The 12,984-nt window shown below is 39.3% G+C and overlaps 1 protein-coding gene across 15 annotated transcripts in view; it reads left to right on the top strand.

Annotated features, from left to right (window-relative positions):
* The window catches only part of CEP63 (centrosomal protein 63), a 75,253-nt gene extending 62,687 nt beyond the window's left edge, over positions 1–12,566 (top strand). For 12 of the 15 annotated variants that reach the window (XM_060099662.1, XM_060099653.1, XM_060099655.1 and 9 more), the window contains 6 exons: positions 1,957–2,071; positions 3,185–3,382; positions 5,069–5,155; positions 9,077–9,282; positions 10,051–10,330; positions 12,126–12,566. In XM_060099662.1, the coding sequence (XP_059955645.1) occupies positions 1,957–2,071; positions 3,185–3,382; positions 5,069–5,155; positions 9,077–9,282; positions 10,051–10,330; positions 12,126–12,284 (1,045 nt within the window). In that variant the 3' untranslated portion in view covers positions 12,285–12,566. The remainder of the gene's footprint in view (positions 1–1,956; positions 2,072–3,184; positions 3,383–5,068; positions 5,156–9,076; positions 9,283–10,050; positions 10,331–12,125) is intronic. The other 3 variants (XM_060099661.1, XM_060099666.1, XM_060099660.1) reach the window with 2 other exon arrangements.
* The last annotated feature ends 418 nt before the right edge of the window (positions 12,567–12,984 follow it).

Below are 12,984 nucleotides of genomic sequence, written 5' to 3'. Positions count from 1 at the left end.
CATTTTACCCTTTTAAGTACAGTAATAAATTTTTTGTCCTATCTTTAAGTAATATATCTTTTATTTGTTTTTGCAAATCACTAAATATTTTCCTTACATATTAAATATATATGCATACACGCACAGAGTTTTTGCTTTATTTCTTTCTCACCTTGGAATACCTAAGATATTCTTAGTTATCATTACTGAGGTATATTTGCATACTTTAGATTGAATAAAATAAAAGCTTAGTATTCTTTTTTTTTTTTTTTTTTTTTTTTTTTTTGCGGTACACGGGCCTCTCACTGTTGTGGCCTCTCCCGTTGTGGAGCACAGGCTCCGGATGCACAGGCTCAGCGGCCATGGCTCATGGGCCCAGCCGCTCCGCAGCATGTGGGATCTTTCCGGACCGGGGCACGAACCCGTGTCCCCTGCATCGGCAGGCGGACTCTCAACCACTGCGCCACCAGGGAAGCCCAAAGCTTAGTATTCTTATTGACATTAGAACTAATATTTACATTTTTTATCCTGATTTTCCATTGATTGACTTTTTAGTGATCTTTTACATGTTTTGCTATGCTCTCAGCAGGCTCTGAAGACTTGCCTCTTGTTTCTGACACACTGCCTCTTGCATTGTGACCTGGGACACTTTAGTCTCTTTAGGCCTCGATTTTCCCATCTGTAGGTAGGACAAGATTATCTGATTCTCTTCTCTCTCTACCTCAGTGTTTGACACACTATAGTCACATTCTAAGTACCAAATAAATAAGCATTCTAGGATTTTTAGAAATAGGTAAAGTTGGAATAAATGGATACAAATACCAGTGTTCAGTAATAAAACAAAGACTTTCAAAATTATTTTTCTGTATCAAAAGGCAAGTAGAAAAATGAACCCTTTTAGACAGCTTATTTGTGTTGTTCAGTTTGAACAGAATATTCCGTGAAACAGGAACTGGAGGAATTTAAGTGATTGTTTTTGTGTTGTTGTATTGTAGAGATGGTATTTTTGAACGATAGCTTGTCTGGTAAGTTGGCTGTGTGGGTGAAACAACCTAGATAGTTATTAAGCCTGTACTGAACGGTCTGGAACCAAATGATGCAGGGCATAAGGGTATGGTGGGCAAGGTTAGAGGGAGGTAAGAAGTAAAAGACATTATTTTAATCATAGAATTTGTAGTTCGAGAAACATAATATGCACATTAAAGGACCTAAGAGCAATTTAAAGTGAAAATTCTAGAAAATGTCTACATTCAAGCTCTAACAATTGAAAATAGACTGTTTTTAAGGTAATTAAGGAATGAGGGTCAGTGTGGCTCTATCCAGGTAAATGTTGATCTGATTCTTGAAAGGGTGTTGACTATCCATTGCCTGGTAGGAGGGGAAGGTGCTGTGTGGTCAAGGGGATGGTGTGTGAAGAGACAAGAAGTCAGGCTTAGCAAATGGCACATGGCAGACAGTAAAGCCTAGCAATTTAGTGGCAAAAAAGACTTTATTAGTAGATACGAGCTGTGAGATAAGAGAGGTATGGTGCCCCTGAGGTTCTTGTATCTGATGAGTGGTTGATTCTTAAGTAAGGGTGACAAGTTGGAAACTCTTTGAAGAAGATTCTTTTGGCAGCTGTGTGTAGGATGGGATTGTAATTAAGTTGGTGAAGACTGAGATTATGATGCAGCTCCTGTACAACTAGAGAGAAAACAACTACCTAAGTTGCTATAATCTATAGAATTTTGTAACCAGTAATATTCTAAGCATAGAGAAAGAATATAGGTAAACACAGAACTCAAAAGTATCTCCAGAAGTGTGAATTGGATTTAGCTGCCTCCAGTGATAAGGAAATCGGAAATTAGTTTTATTTTGGGGTGGGAGGTAATGTTTAAGTGTATTTCTTGGACATCAAGAAAATAGGTTAGGTAACTCAATTTGTGGGTTTCAGGGTTTGTTTTATTTTAAATATGTGACCTTAATTTTGTCATACAGCTTGGAATCTGTGAGTACAACATGTAAACAGCTGAGCCAAGAGCTAATGGAAAAATATGAAGAACTGAAGAAAATGGAAGTGCATAACAATGAGTACAGGGCTGAGATTAAGAAGGTAAAGGTCCGCATGCCTGGGATCGCAAAGCCCTTTGTGTTTATGGACTGAGCTGTGGGTTGAGAGGTTACAGGAATTATTTTTAATGAGAGAAAAGTATAACCCAGAGGCCATTTGATGCTCACGAGTAGAGAGTACCTGGAAGGTTCTTAGGAGAGTGTCTTTCTGGGTCATCCCCAGGGAAGCAGTGTAAGTATTTTCAAGATAGTTGAAGCCTGCCCCTTTGAACTCTACAACGTTATTTATTTATTTATTTATTTATTTATTTATTTTTTGCATTACGTGGGCCTCTCACTGTTGCGGCCTCTCCCATGGCGGAGCACAGGCTCCGGATGCGTAGGCTCAGCGGCCATGGCTCACGGGCCCAGCCGCTCCGCGGCATGTGGGATCTTCCCGGACCAGGGCATGAACCCGTGTCCCCTGCATCGGCAGGCGGACTCTCAACCACTGCGCCACCAGGGAAGCCCTGCAATGTTATTTTAAATGTGCCTTGATGAAAAGTTTTCTAGAAGCTACGCACCTTCTTGCTTGCATAAGCACATGAACATATTATATGAGCTGGCATTTAATATTTTCTTACTGACCACAGGTGGTGATGGATGTGTATTCTCTTCTGTGCTGTGGGTAGTTATATCCTCACTGGCATTTGAAGTGTGCAGAGTTTGTCTCTATGTTAGTGGGCCCTGGCTGTCCTGTTTGTTGACTCATATTTTTTATTACTTCTTTGAGATTACTTCTAGCCCCTTTCTTCCTCTTGCCTTTTTGTTGTCTTCTGTGGACCAGCAAAGTATATAAGCAAAATTTTTAGATTTGCAACTAGAAAAAGAATGAAGGTCACAGGTGCTGTCCTCTAAACAATGTGGCTTCGACTTTGATACTGGTTCTCAGCATTTGAGTAAGGCATCTCTCCCTGTTTTGAGATCTAATAGGTAATTGTGGGTACAACCACCTGACCATCAGTACAGATATGCAGCTTTGGTAAATTGCTAATTTTCTGCAGATTTAATCAGGGAAAAATTCATGTCTTGAGGTAAGGTAAAAATTACTTTATTATTATATTTTTCTATCTAACCTGTCTTCTCTTAATTTTTAATGCCTTCTATTTCTTTGTAGTTGAAAGAACAGATTTTGCAGGCTGAACAGAGTTACAGTTCTGTACTAGAGGGAATGAAGATGGAGATCTCCCAGCTAACTCGAGAGTTACATCAGCGAGATATCACTATTGCTTCCGCCAGAAGTTCTTCCTCTGACATGGAGAAGCAACTCAAAGCAGAGATGCAGAAGGCAGAAGAGAAGGAAGTAGAGCACAAGGTGAAACTAGAACAAAATTCTCTTTATTTGAAGTTTGTTTTTTAAATTTATTTATTTTGGGCCGCATTGGGTCTCTGTTGCTGTGTGCAGGCTTTCTCTAGTTGTGGTGAGCGGGGGCTACTCTTCGTTGCGGTGTGCGGGCTTCTCATTGCAGTGGCTTCTCTTGTTGTGGAGCACAGGCTCTAGGCGTGCGGGCTTCAGTAGTTGTGGCACGCGGGCTCAGTCGTTGTGGCTTGCAGGCTCTAGAGCTCAGGCTCATTAGTTGTGGCACATGAGCTTAGTTGCTCTGTGGCATGTGGGATCTTCCCGGACCAGGGCTCGAACCCATGTCCCCTGCATTGGCAGGCGGATTCCCAACCACTGTGCCACCAGGGAAGCCCTTGAAGTTTGTTTTGAAGATTCAATTTATTAAAGGTAGAGTTTCCATAGTAGTTAACTCAGTAAATTTTTGTTAGCCCTCTTCTTCAGGCTAAGGGTAGGCTGGTTAACAAGCAGTCTAGTGGAGATTGGTGAGAGTAGGTGAGACAAGTGAAGAGACCCTCTCTGTGGTGTGTAGGGTGTGTATTGAGGCTGTGCCACGTTCGTTGAGACAGACCAGAGTTCAGACAGGGCGAGTGGTCAGGGATTAGACTGGGAAGCAGTGACCTGCTCCTGAAGGGCCTGCCCACCCTGTGCAGGAGTAAAAGGTCTCTGTGGTTGTCGTGTGGAGAGTAAGTGAGGAGGCAAAGAGACCACCCGGATGCTGTCACAGCAGCGAGACTGTGGCCCGAGCGCTGCGCCAGGGAGGCAGAGGGAAATGGATGCATTCTGGAGAAAATCGACCGGGCTTTGTATTTGATTGGACCAGGAGAATGAGTTAGACAGAGTTAGGGAAAGATGTCACTCAGGATTCTGGCTTGGGCAACTGAATAGAAAGTGATGCTCTTTAGTGAAATACAGAAAAGGTACGGAGCAGGTTTGAGGAGGATAATGAGTTTGTATAAAGGGTACATAAAATAGGCGAGCTGGCAGATGGGACACTGGTTTGAGATAAAGGCTGGACTTCCATATGGAAATATCTAGTAGTCAACTCCACAGAAGGCCTGGAGTTCAAGATTAAAATCAAGGTAAGACATTTAGCTGCGGAAATCTTTGCATGAAGTTGGCATTTGAAACCCTGAGAGACTTTGATATTATAGCGAGAAGTCATAGAGTATGAAGAGGAGAGACTTGCACCAAACCTAGGAATCTACTCATTTAGGGTAAAAAGGTGTTGGAATGGAGCTAAAAAGAAAGGTAGCAATAAGGAAGGAAATCAGGTAGTTTTCACAAAGGAAGCAGGAAGGCAGGGCAGGAAGGAATCTTTTCAAGTAGGAATGGCTAAGCAGAAAAGCTAAGGAGAATGAGGACTGAAAATAAGTCTTACTACCTTATGAAAGGAGTGCAGTCCACATGATGCTGGAGGTGGAGGCCAGTAAGAGGAGTGCTGGGGGTTACCAGTGCCTGATTCATCTTCTTAGAATAGTATTCTAATTGCATGCATATGAATTAATGTTGAAACACCTTTTCAACAACCTTTCAGAAATTATTTGTATATATGAATGAAGAGTGTGACCTCGCCTAATGAAAATTACATGTGGAAAAATTTTATTAGATGCATTTGATTTATTTGTTACATTTATTTGTTTTTTGCTTTTCCCTTCTCAGGAGATTTTGGCTCAGTTGGAGTCACTCAAGTTAGAAAATCATCGTCTTTCTGAAATGGTGATGCAATTGGAATTGGGTTTACATGAGGTACATAAATAGAAACTTAAGTTTTTCTACTATCCAAGCCTTTAAAGAAATCACTTTGTAAATACTGATATTGTAAAGAGAAAGTTAAGATCAAACTATGAAACGATCCTTCTTCAAAAACTTTCTCAAATGAAAAGAAGTCAAGACAGTGATGGGAGTGAGCAAAATATGACTCTCCACTCCAGCGATTGGAAGATTTAAAAATATATTATGTATGTGATAAAATACATAATGTGTTCTTAATAGGGAGAATGTATGTAAAGGGCTTAGCATAGTGTCTGGCATTTAGTAAATACACAATAAATGTTTGATGCTGTTATTATTATTACCGAAATTATTGTGTTCACAATATCTTTTCATTATAAAGTATATGATTTTTTAAATAATTTGGTTTTAATTATATTTCTACAAGATATAGTTCATTTCATCAAATATTCTAGAATCTTTTATGTTCAAAGTATTTTAGTAGACAGTGTAATGGACACAAAGATGAATTAAGATAAGATTCTTGCCTTTACAAGATTGAGGGTAATCTAGTAGGGAGGATAAGAAATGTAAACAAACTGCTGTGAAACCAGAGAACATGATCAGCTAACAGTGAGTTATAAACTGTGTGGATGCTCTTTGAACTATTTTGTTATAAAATCTTTATAATTTTCAAAATGACCCATCTGTTCTGACCCATCTTTTCTGACCCATCTTTTCTTGATGTAGGTCAAATGCCCAGAGACTGTAGAAATTCTTTCTTTCTGTATTTCCAGAGAGTGTGTGCCTCCAAAGATTCATGGTCATATAATGCCCCTATTTGCTCCTAAGTAGTTTTAGTTCCACACTCATGGATTATGGAGGCTGGCATGGGAGAACATGCAAAAAACTACATGAATATGTTATTTCAGCTAAAAGAAAATACGGGGGACCATTTTTATAATATTTTGGGAGGGTGAGACTCTCTTAGCATCACAAAACCGTAAAGAATTTTACAACATAAGGAATTTTACAACATATAAATATAAAATTTCTGGATGACAAAAGACCCCATTAAAAAAGACTAATAGACTAGAGGAAAACAATCTATTAACAGATAAAAGGTTAATATAAAATATTAATATATAAGGATTTCCTGTAAAGATAATAAAGATTGGAATCCAGTAGAAAAATGGGTAAAGGACATAAATAGATAATTCATAGAAGTAATGCAAAAATCCAGTAATGAAGAAAAGCAGTTACACCCCTCTAATAATCAAAACAAAAGAAATAAATCTTCTTTTGTTTATTGGCTTGACAATGATTTTTAAAATCCAATATAGCCAATGTTGGCAGGGATATAGAGAAACAGGCTCTTCAGTGCTCTGTTAATGAGAAAGTGAATTGACATAGCTATTCTAGAGGGCAATTTAGCAATATCCATTAAACTGTATGTAAATACATGTAGCCTATAAAGTCCTGAGTCATGTACTTTTCTGATTTTGATCATCATTGTTTTCCAGAAAGATCATATCAGTTTGCATTCCCAAAGAACCCATCCTATAGGAGCAAAGGCATAAAAACGGTCATTTCAGTGTTGTTTGCAATATCCAAAATTTTGAAAAAAACTAAATGTTAATCTATAGAGGAATGGTTAATCATGACTCTCTATACTAGGAAATATTATGCCGTCATTTAAGGTGGCAGATGAATGTGCACATCTAATCTTGCTCCCTCCCCAAATCCCTCTAAATCTATAATGAAAGGATTTTTTTTTTTTAAAGCACAAACCTACAAGGATGGAAAAAGTGGGAGAGGAGACAACAACTAAACATTTTGTAAGGGGGAAGATGGAAGGAAGGAAGGGAGGGAGGGAGGGAGGGAGGGAGGGAGGAAAATGACTTTATATGCCCTGATTTAACCCAATACTAAGCTAGTGGTGGAGAAAACCAAGAACCAATCTGATTTGCACCACAGAATCTTCAGAAGGCTCAGGATTTGGCAATAGCTGATTGACAGAATCTTATCTTATACAGTGATTACCTATTCATATTTAAGAGTTGGGAACTCTCAGGGGTGTGTAAGCCGGACAAAGACCAGAGAATCTGTTCAGCCTAATTTCTCCTGAAACCTCTATCTAACAGTAGTGATAATGTCCTTTCTTTACACAGCAAGGTGTGTGCTTGCTATGCACTTTTTATATTACCTTCCACACTCATTTTCTGTAATTGTTGATAATAAAATAATAAATTTGAGAAAAATTTAAAAGATGCCTGCCTGGCAAAAGCAAACATTATCTTCTTTTAAAAAATATATTTAATGACATCAGACATCAAACTCTGGCTGGTGAGAATCCTTTTAGCAGTTTATACTTCCTCCAATTTTGAAGTTACACACAGTGTAAACGTGGTGTACGTATTAAGAACAATTATTAGAAAGTGCCATTTTGCATTTTACCATGGAGGAAGGTGATATTACTTTTACAAATGAATATTTTAGCTAAATAAGTTTTAATAAAAGTATCTAATTATCTTAATAGTAAAAGCAATAGCTCTGATAAAGTATTTACCACAGTAAAAAAAATTGACAGTAGTTTATAGTTTAACTCCTATGTCCTGCAAATTTTTTTTTGAGATTTTAGCATTTTGTAACTTACTGTCACTGCTAGAACAGATAGTTAAGTGGTTGTATTTTAAGATTTATTTTTTTGTTAGGTAAATTCTGTTTGTCAAACCACTGTTTACCAGCTTATTTTCGGAAAGTTCTTTATAGAAAAGACCAAGCTAAACATCAAATTAAATTCCAAAGAAGATAACCATAATTTTTCAGAATGCTAATAAAAATATTTTGTCATTAGAAGAAAATGCTCCAGACCTCTATTTTTTTAGGTACTATATTACCAGGAAACACCTAGAATTGAAGAACAATAAATAATCACAGAATTCAGACCAGATCAGAGTAGTCATACCTGCCTTATCCTTGAATACTGCCTTATCATGTCCAAATTTATTTCACATACCAGAATAGGTGCCAACATTATGTAAAAGTCTTTAAGACCAGAGAGTTGTTTACTTAAAAGTTGTCCCTGCCAGCCACAATTCCTTTTCAGAACCTTATGTCCAAATGTCTTTCTTTGAAATAGGTCTCTTGATTTTCTTCCACAGGTATTCTGGGGTTATTCAACCTTCTCTTTCCTTTTGTTTTTTTTTAATCAGTAGCTTTTTTTTTTTTTAAAGTTAAAGCGTAGTTGTATAATTGTATAGTATAGTTACAATATTATATTAAAGTGTACAACATGATTCAGTATTTTTATAGATTATAGCCCATTTAGAGTTATTGTAAAATAATGGCTTTATTCCCTGTGCTGTACAATATATCCTTGTGGCTTATTGATTTATACATATACATGCATTTGTACCTCTTAAACCCCTACCCCTATCTGGTCCCTCCCCTCTCCCCTCTCCCCATTGGTAAACCACTAGTTTGTTCTGTATCTGTGAGTCTGTTTCTGTTTTGTAATATTTGTTTGTTTTATTTTTTAAATTCCACATCTAAGTGATAACATACAGTATCTGGATTTCTCTGTCTGCCTTATTTCACTGAGCTCAATGTTCTCTTTCTTGAGGAAGAATCCGTGGCTGCTATTTTCTTTCTTTTTCCCTGTTTTTGATTCTCATCTGTAGCTTTCTTCCATCCTAGATCCAGCCTTCTTCCAGTTCCTTGGATATTCCTTGGCACATCAGGGAAGCCCATTGTGCTCCTCGTTTTCTGCCCTTATTTACTGTAAGAAACAGAACGTTGTTTCTCTTTTAGGGGACCAAAACCAAATCTTCACTTTTTCCTGGGTAAAGCCATAGATTAACTAGTCACAGCTGAAAGTAATTTTCCAACAGCAGTATCACAGATTACAAGTTATTCTTGTACAAATTAAGTGACTCTAGTATTCTTTTTTATTAGGCAAAAGAGGTTTCACTAGCAGACCTCCAGGAGAATTGTATTGAGGCATTAAATAAATTAGTGTCTGAAAATCAACAACTACAGAAAGATTTGATGGATACCAAAGCTCAGCTGGAGATTTCTACTCAGATTTGCAAAAAAAACCATGACAGGATCTTTAAACCAACACACAGCAGAGTACCTGAGTTCAAGAACACGGAGTTCAAGTAAACTTTCTTCATAGTTTATTTAAAATATATATCTTTATAATATAATTCTCATTTCTTTGAGAATAATTTACAGAAATTAAACCTTTGTCAAAGGACTCTGTTTAATCCTGAAGTACACCGTGCACAAGTAAAGTTGTTAGGTTAAGAGGTGCAGGGGTTCTAAGCACTTTCATCGAGGCTTCTGGATGTAGGTGTAAACGGCAGCCTGTTCCACTGAGCCTGCTCATGCCGCCTCCTACCTCTCGGGCCCCACTTGCCCCATAAGAAGTAGAAGTTGGCTTTTTGTAAAAAGCTTCTTTTGTAGTTTTGGTCAACTAATGATAGACGGTTACCTAAGAAGTCAGCATTCAGTGAAAAACCACCTGGCTTCAGCTCCTACGGTACGGCTTACACGTTTTCCTACCGGGAGCCTTTGCTGACACCCTCACCCCCACTCCCACCTCTTCCCCAGATGAAGATAAGGGCCTTCTCTCTGCACAGTGCTTCCCTCTATCCTAAGCACCAACCACACGGGGTCACCCTGGCAGTTTGCTTATCTTCCTTGCTGTATTGTAAGTGTGTGTGGGGCGGGGGCCTGGCAGTGGGGATCGGGGGTTGGGGCAGGAGTGAGGGAAAGACCATCTGGTCGGAGCGGGCTGCTCATTTGGTAAAATTACAGCCTTCTTAGCCTGGTCCTGTGAGTTTAAGTGAACTTCAACAAGTATGTTTTAAAAGAGGGAAGTTGCTACAATGTTTATCTGTTTTATTTTCTAATCTGCTATCCAGGCCAACCAGTGGCCAGTGCAAGCATGATGGGATGAAGGCTGAGCACTACAAAGCAGGTCTTCATTCTACTCAAGGACAAGCGTTGGATAGCATAGAGCCTGTGTCCAGGGGCCTCAGCCCCCCGAGTCATCAAATCAGCTCTTGCTGCTCCACCATCTCTCTGCCTTCTAACTTTCTGTGCAAAACTCACTCTCTGCCTTCAGTGCTCGATACAAATGAAACCAATTCTTCTGACATTGTCTCTGAAAGTATAAATGACCAAGAAGACTTTATATATTTGGTATGGAGACTTGCTGAGCTTACTAGTTTATTAAGTTTATTTAGTTTGATTTTATTTTTTATTTTAAGGCGGAGCAGTATTCCCCCCCACCCCCTTTACTGGTTCTCTCTCTTAAGCAGCCTTTGTTATCCTCAATTATTTCTGTCTTAAAGGTTTTGCTTGTGAAGACACTGTTGGCCACGACTACTTTTCAAAATGCATCTTATGAAATATAACATAAGTGATAGGTATTCATTTCTTTTTAACCTGAATGGGAAACTCCACTCCTGCCTTTTTCAGAGAGGGTCAATTTTGTGTTGGGATGATTGGTTCAAGGAATATCTCTGCCTGCCAGAATAGTCCTGGGGCATAGACAGTGGGGAAGGAGAAAAGGAACGGTTGGAAAGGGAAAGAGGTGGGTAGAGGCGGGGGAAGGAGTCGCATCTGACGTGTCTAGAGCATGGACTGGGGGCCACACAGTGGTGGCCCTGGTGACAGAGGCTGCCTTTCCACATGGACTGGCCCCTTGTTCTTGCAGCTGCTGGGAGGACTCCACTCCACCATCTTTTCTTTACCTTCTGTGCTGAAGCACTCGCCTCTGGCCATGCATTCCCATCAACCTCCCGAGGTCCTATACCTGTGAAAGTTCAGTATTTTTGACTTTTTAATATGCCAACAAGTCCATGGGAAGGTTTTCTTTTAGTTGTCAAAATATATGTAACATATGTAATTCTGAAATCCAAAAAAGTCCTGACAACTAACTTTCTTCCTAAGTTTGTCGGCAAAACTTATTTGGCACTCAAACCTCACCTGGCCTGAACTGAACTGATGTGATAGTATATATAGACTTTATTGATCCCCCTTAGCATTTTACTTCAGAAATATCAATGTGTTTGATTATGGGAGTTACCTCTGACCCCTCATGAGTCTGTATTTGCGAATTCGTCTACTCTCTATAAACTGTAACCCCTGAGCAGTACTCACGAGCACATCCACAGTCATTCGTGAATGTGTGCAGAGGTGCACAAAATTTGAGTCACTGGACTTGCATGTTTCCAGCTGAGGTCAGTCAAGGTGGCACTTTGCCCTCTTGTCTCAGCTCTTGTGCTGAGTTGAGGTACCCAGAGGGTGGAGCCCCTGGGGGACAGCACAGTGCGGTGCAAGAAGCTTGGATGCTGGCGTTGAACAGGGTGTGAACCCCAACTCTGGCACCCTTTAGTGGGGTGGCCTCGGGCAGGTCACTGAACACTCTCAACCATGTTTTCTCTTTTGTAAAATAAAGAAAATAGAATCTACTGGATGAGTTGTTTTTAGGAGTTAGGATTATAGTCTATGTGAAGTGTGTGTGTGTGTGTGTGTGTGTGTGTGTCTCCCATAAGAGCAGTGTTTCAATATTCATTAATTCAGTGTTTGAGATGACTTTCATAGAAAATAGCTACTGCACATGAGGATTGACTGAATTTGGTACATGTGACCTTTCTAAAATCTAAATTCTGAAACCAGTGGTTTCAGATAAGGCACTGTGGACTCAAAATTTGGAAGAAGGAAAGTATTGATTTTAACTGATATCTAATTTATTATAGGTAGATTTTCTATGCTTTAAAACAAAAGTAACATTCAGATTTTAAAAGTGTGTTTGAAATAATCGGCATTAAGTATTTCTCTTCTGGGGTATAGAAGGATATACAAATGCTTTCAGAGGAAAGCATTTTTAAAAAAGTCACCTTTTAATATTGCTCGTTAGAAAATATCATGCATAATGTGTCTTAGAAATATCTCTTCAACTTATATGTGTCAAACTGTGTTTCTCTTCTAGTGTCCCTTGCCCCTGTCTCCTCTTGGTTCAATAGTCACAAGATTTTTGGAGGAGGAGGAACAGAGGTCTCATCACATTCTAGAGCGCCTGGACGCCCATATTGAAGAACTAAAAAGAGAGAGTGAAAAGACAGTGAAACAATACACAGCCCTAAAGTAGCCTCTTAAAAAATCACGAACTTGGAAATAAAAATAAACACCGAGGAGTTACTGTCATCATGAAGTAGCGGCTCTTTGAAAGGCTGAACATACAGAAACCATAAAAATGAGATGTACTAATAAAGCTGCCATGAGGAGTCTGAGCAACTGATACTAGCTCTAAGGTGTTTTCACTGCACTGGTTTGTTTGATGGACTTTTTCCAGCAATAACTTGTAAATAAACCACTTTGCTAGACTTTTTCTCATGTTAATATTTATTATCGTAAAGTGATACTTTCTCCTGCTGACTTAAATGTGAGTAGCTGTAGACTAATTAAAGATTTTATGATTCGTGTTGAAAATAAACTAACTATAGGAACTTCCTTTGAGAGCAGTAGCATTGTATGTAGTGGAAGCATGGATTTCAGACTCAGAGTGATCCAGGTTGGTGTACTGGCTTTGCTTCTCATTAGCCAGCTGGGCTGGTAATGTGTGAGGTTGGGCCGAAGTGTGTAAAGGTGCTGAAGGACTTTGACAGGAAGCCTTCTCTTGCTCAAAACACAGGGGGAGGAGGGAGGTGGGGGTGGAGCCTGGGGCTGGGTTAGTGTGGGTGCCTGGGGACACACGGTGGAAATCTTGGTGTCTGCATTTCTGAGGAGAGGTTTAAAGGGGAGACGGAGCTCTCAAGGTGCAGGGGCATTTGAAGCCATGGAGAGCTGAG

This window comes from Mesoplodon densirostris, chromosome 5, assembly GCF_025265405.1.
Source record: "Mesoplodon densirostris isolate mMesDen1 chromosome 5, mMesDen1 primary haplotype, whole genome shotgun sequence".
NCBI classification, from domain to species: domain Eukaryota; kingdom Metazoa; phylum Chordata; class Mammalia; order Artiodactyla; family Ziphiidae; genus Mesoplodon; species Mesoplodon densirostris.
Note: the sequence above shows the minus strand (reverse complement) of the source record. Positions and strands in the feature narration are given on the sequence as shown.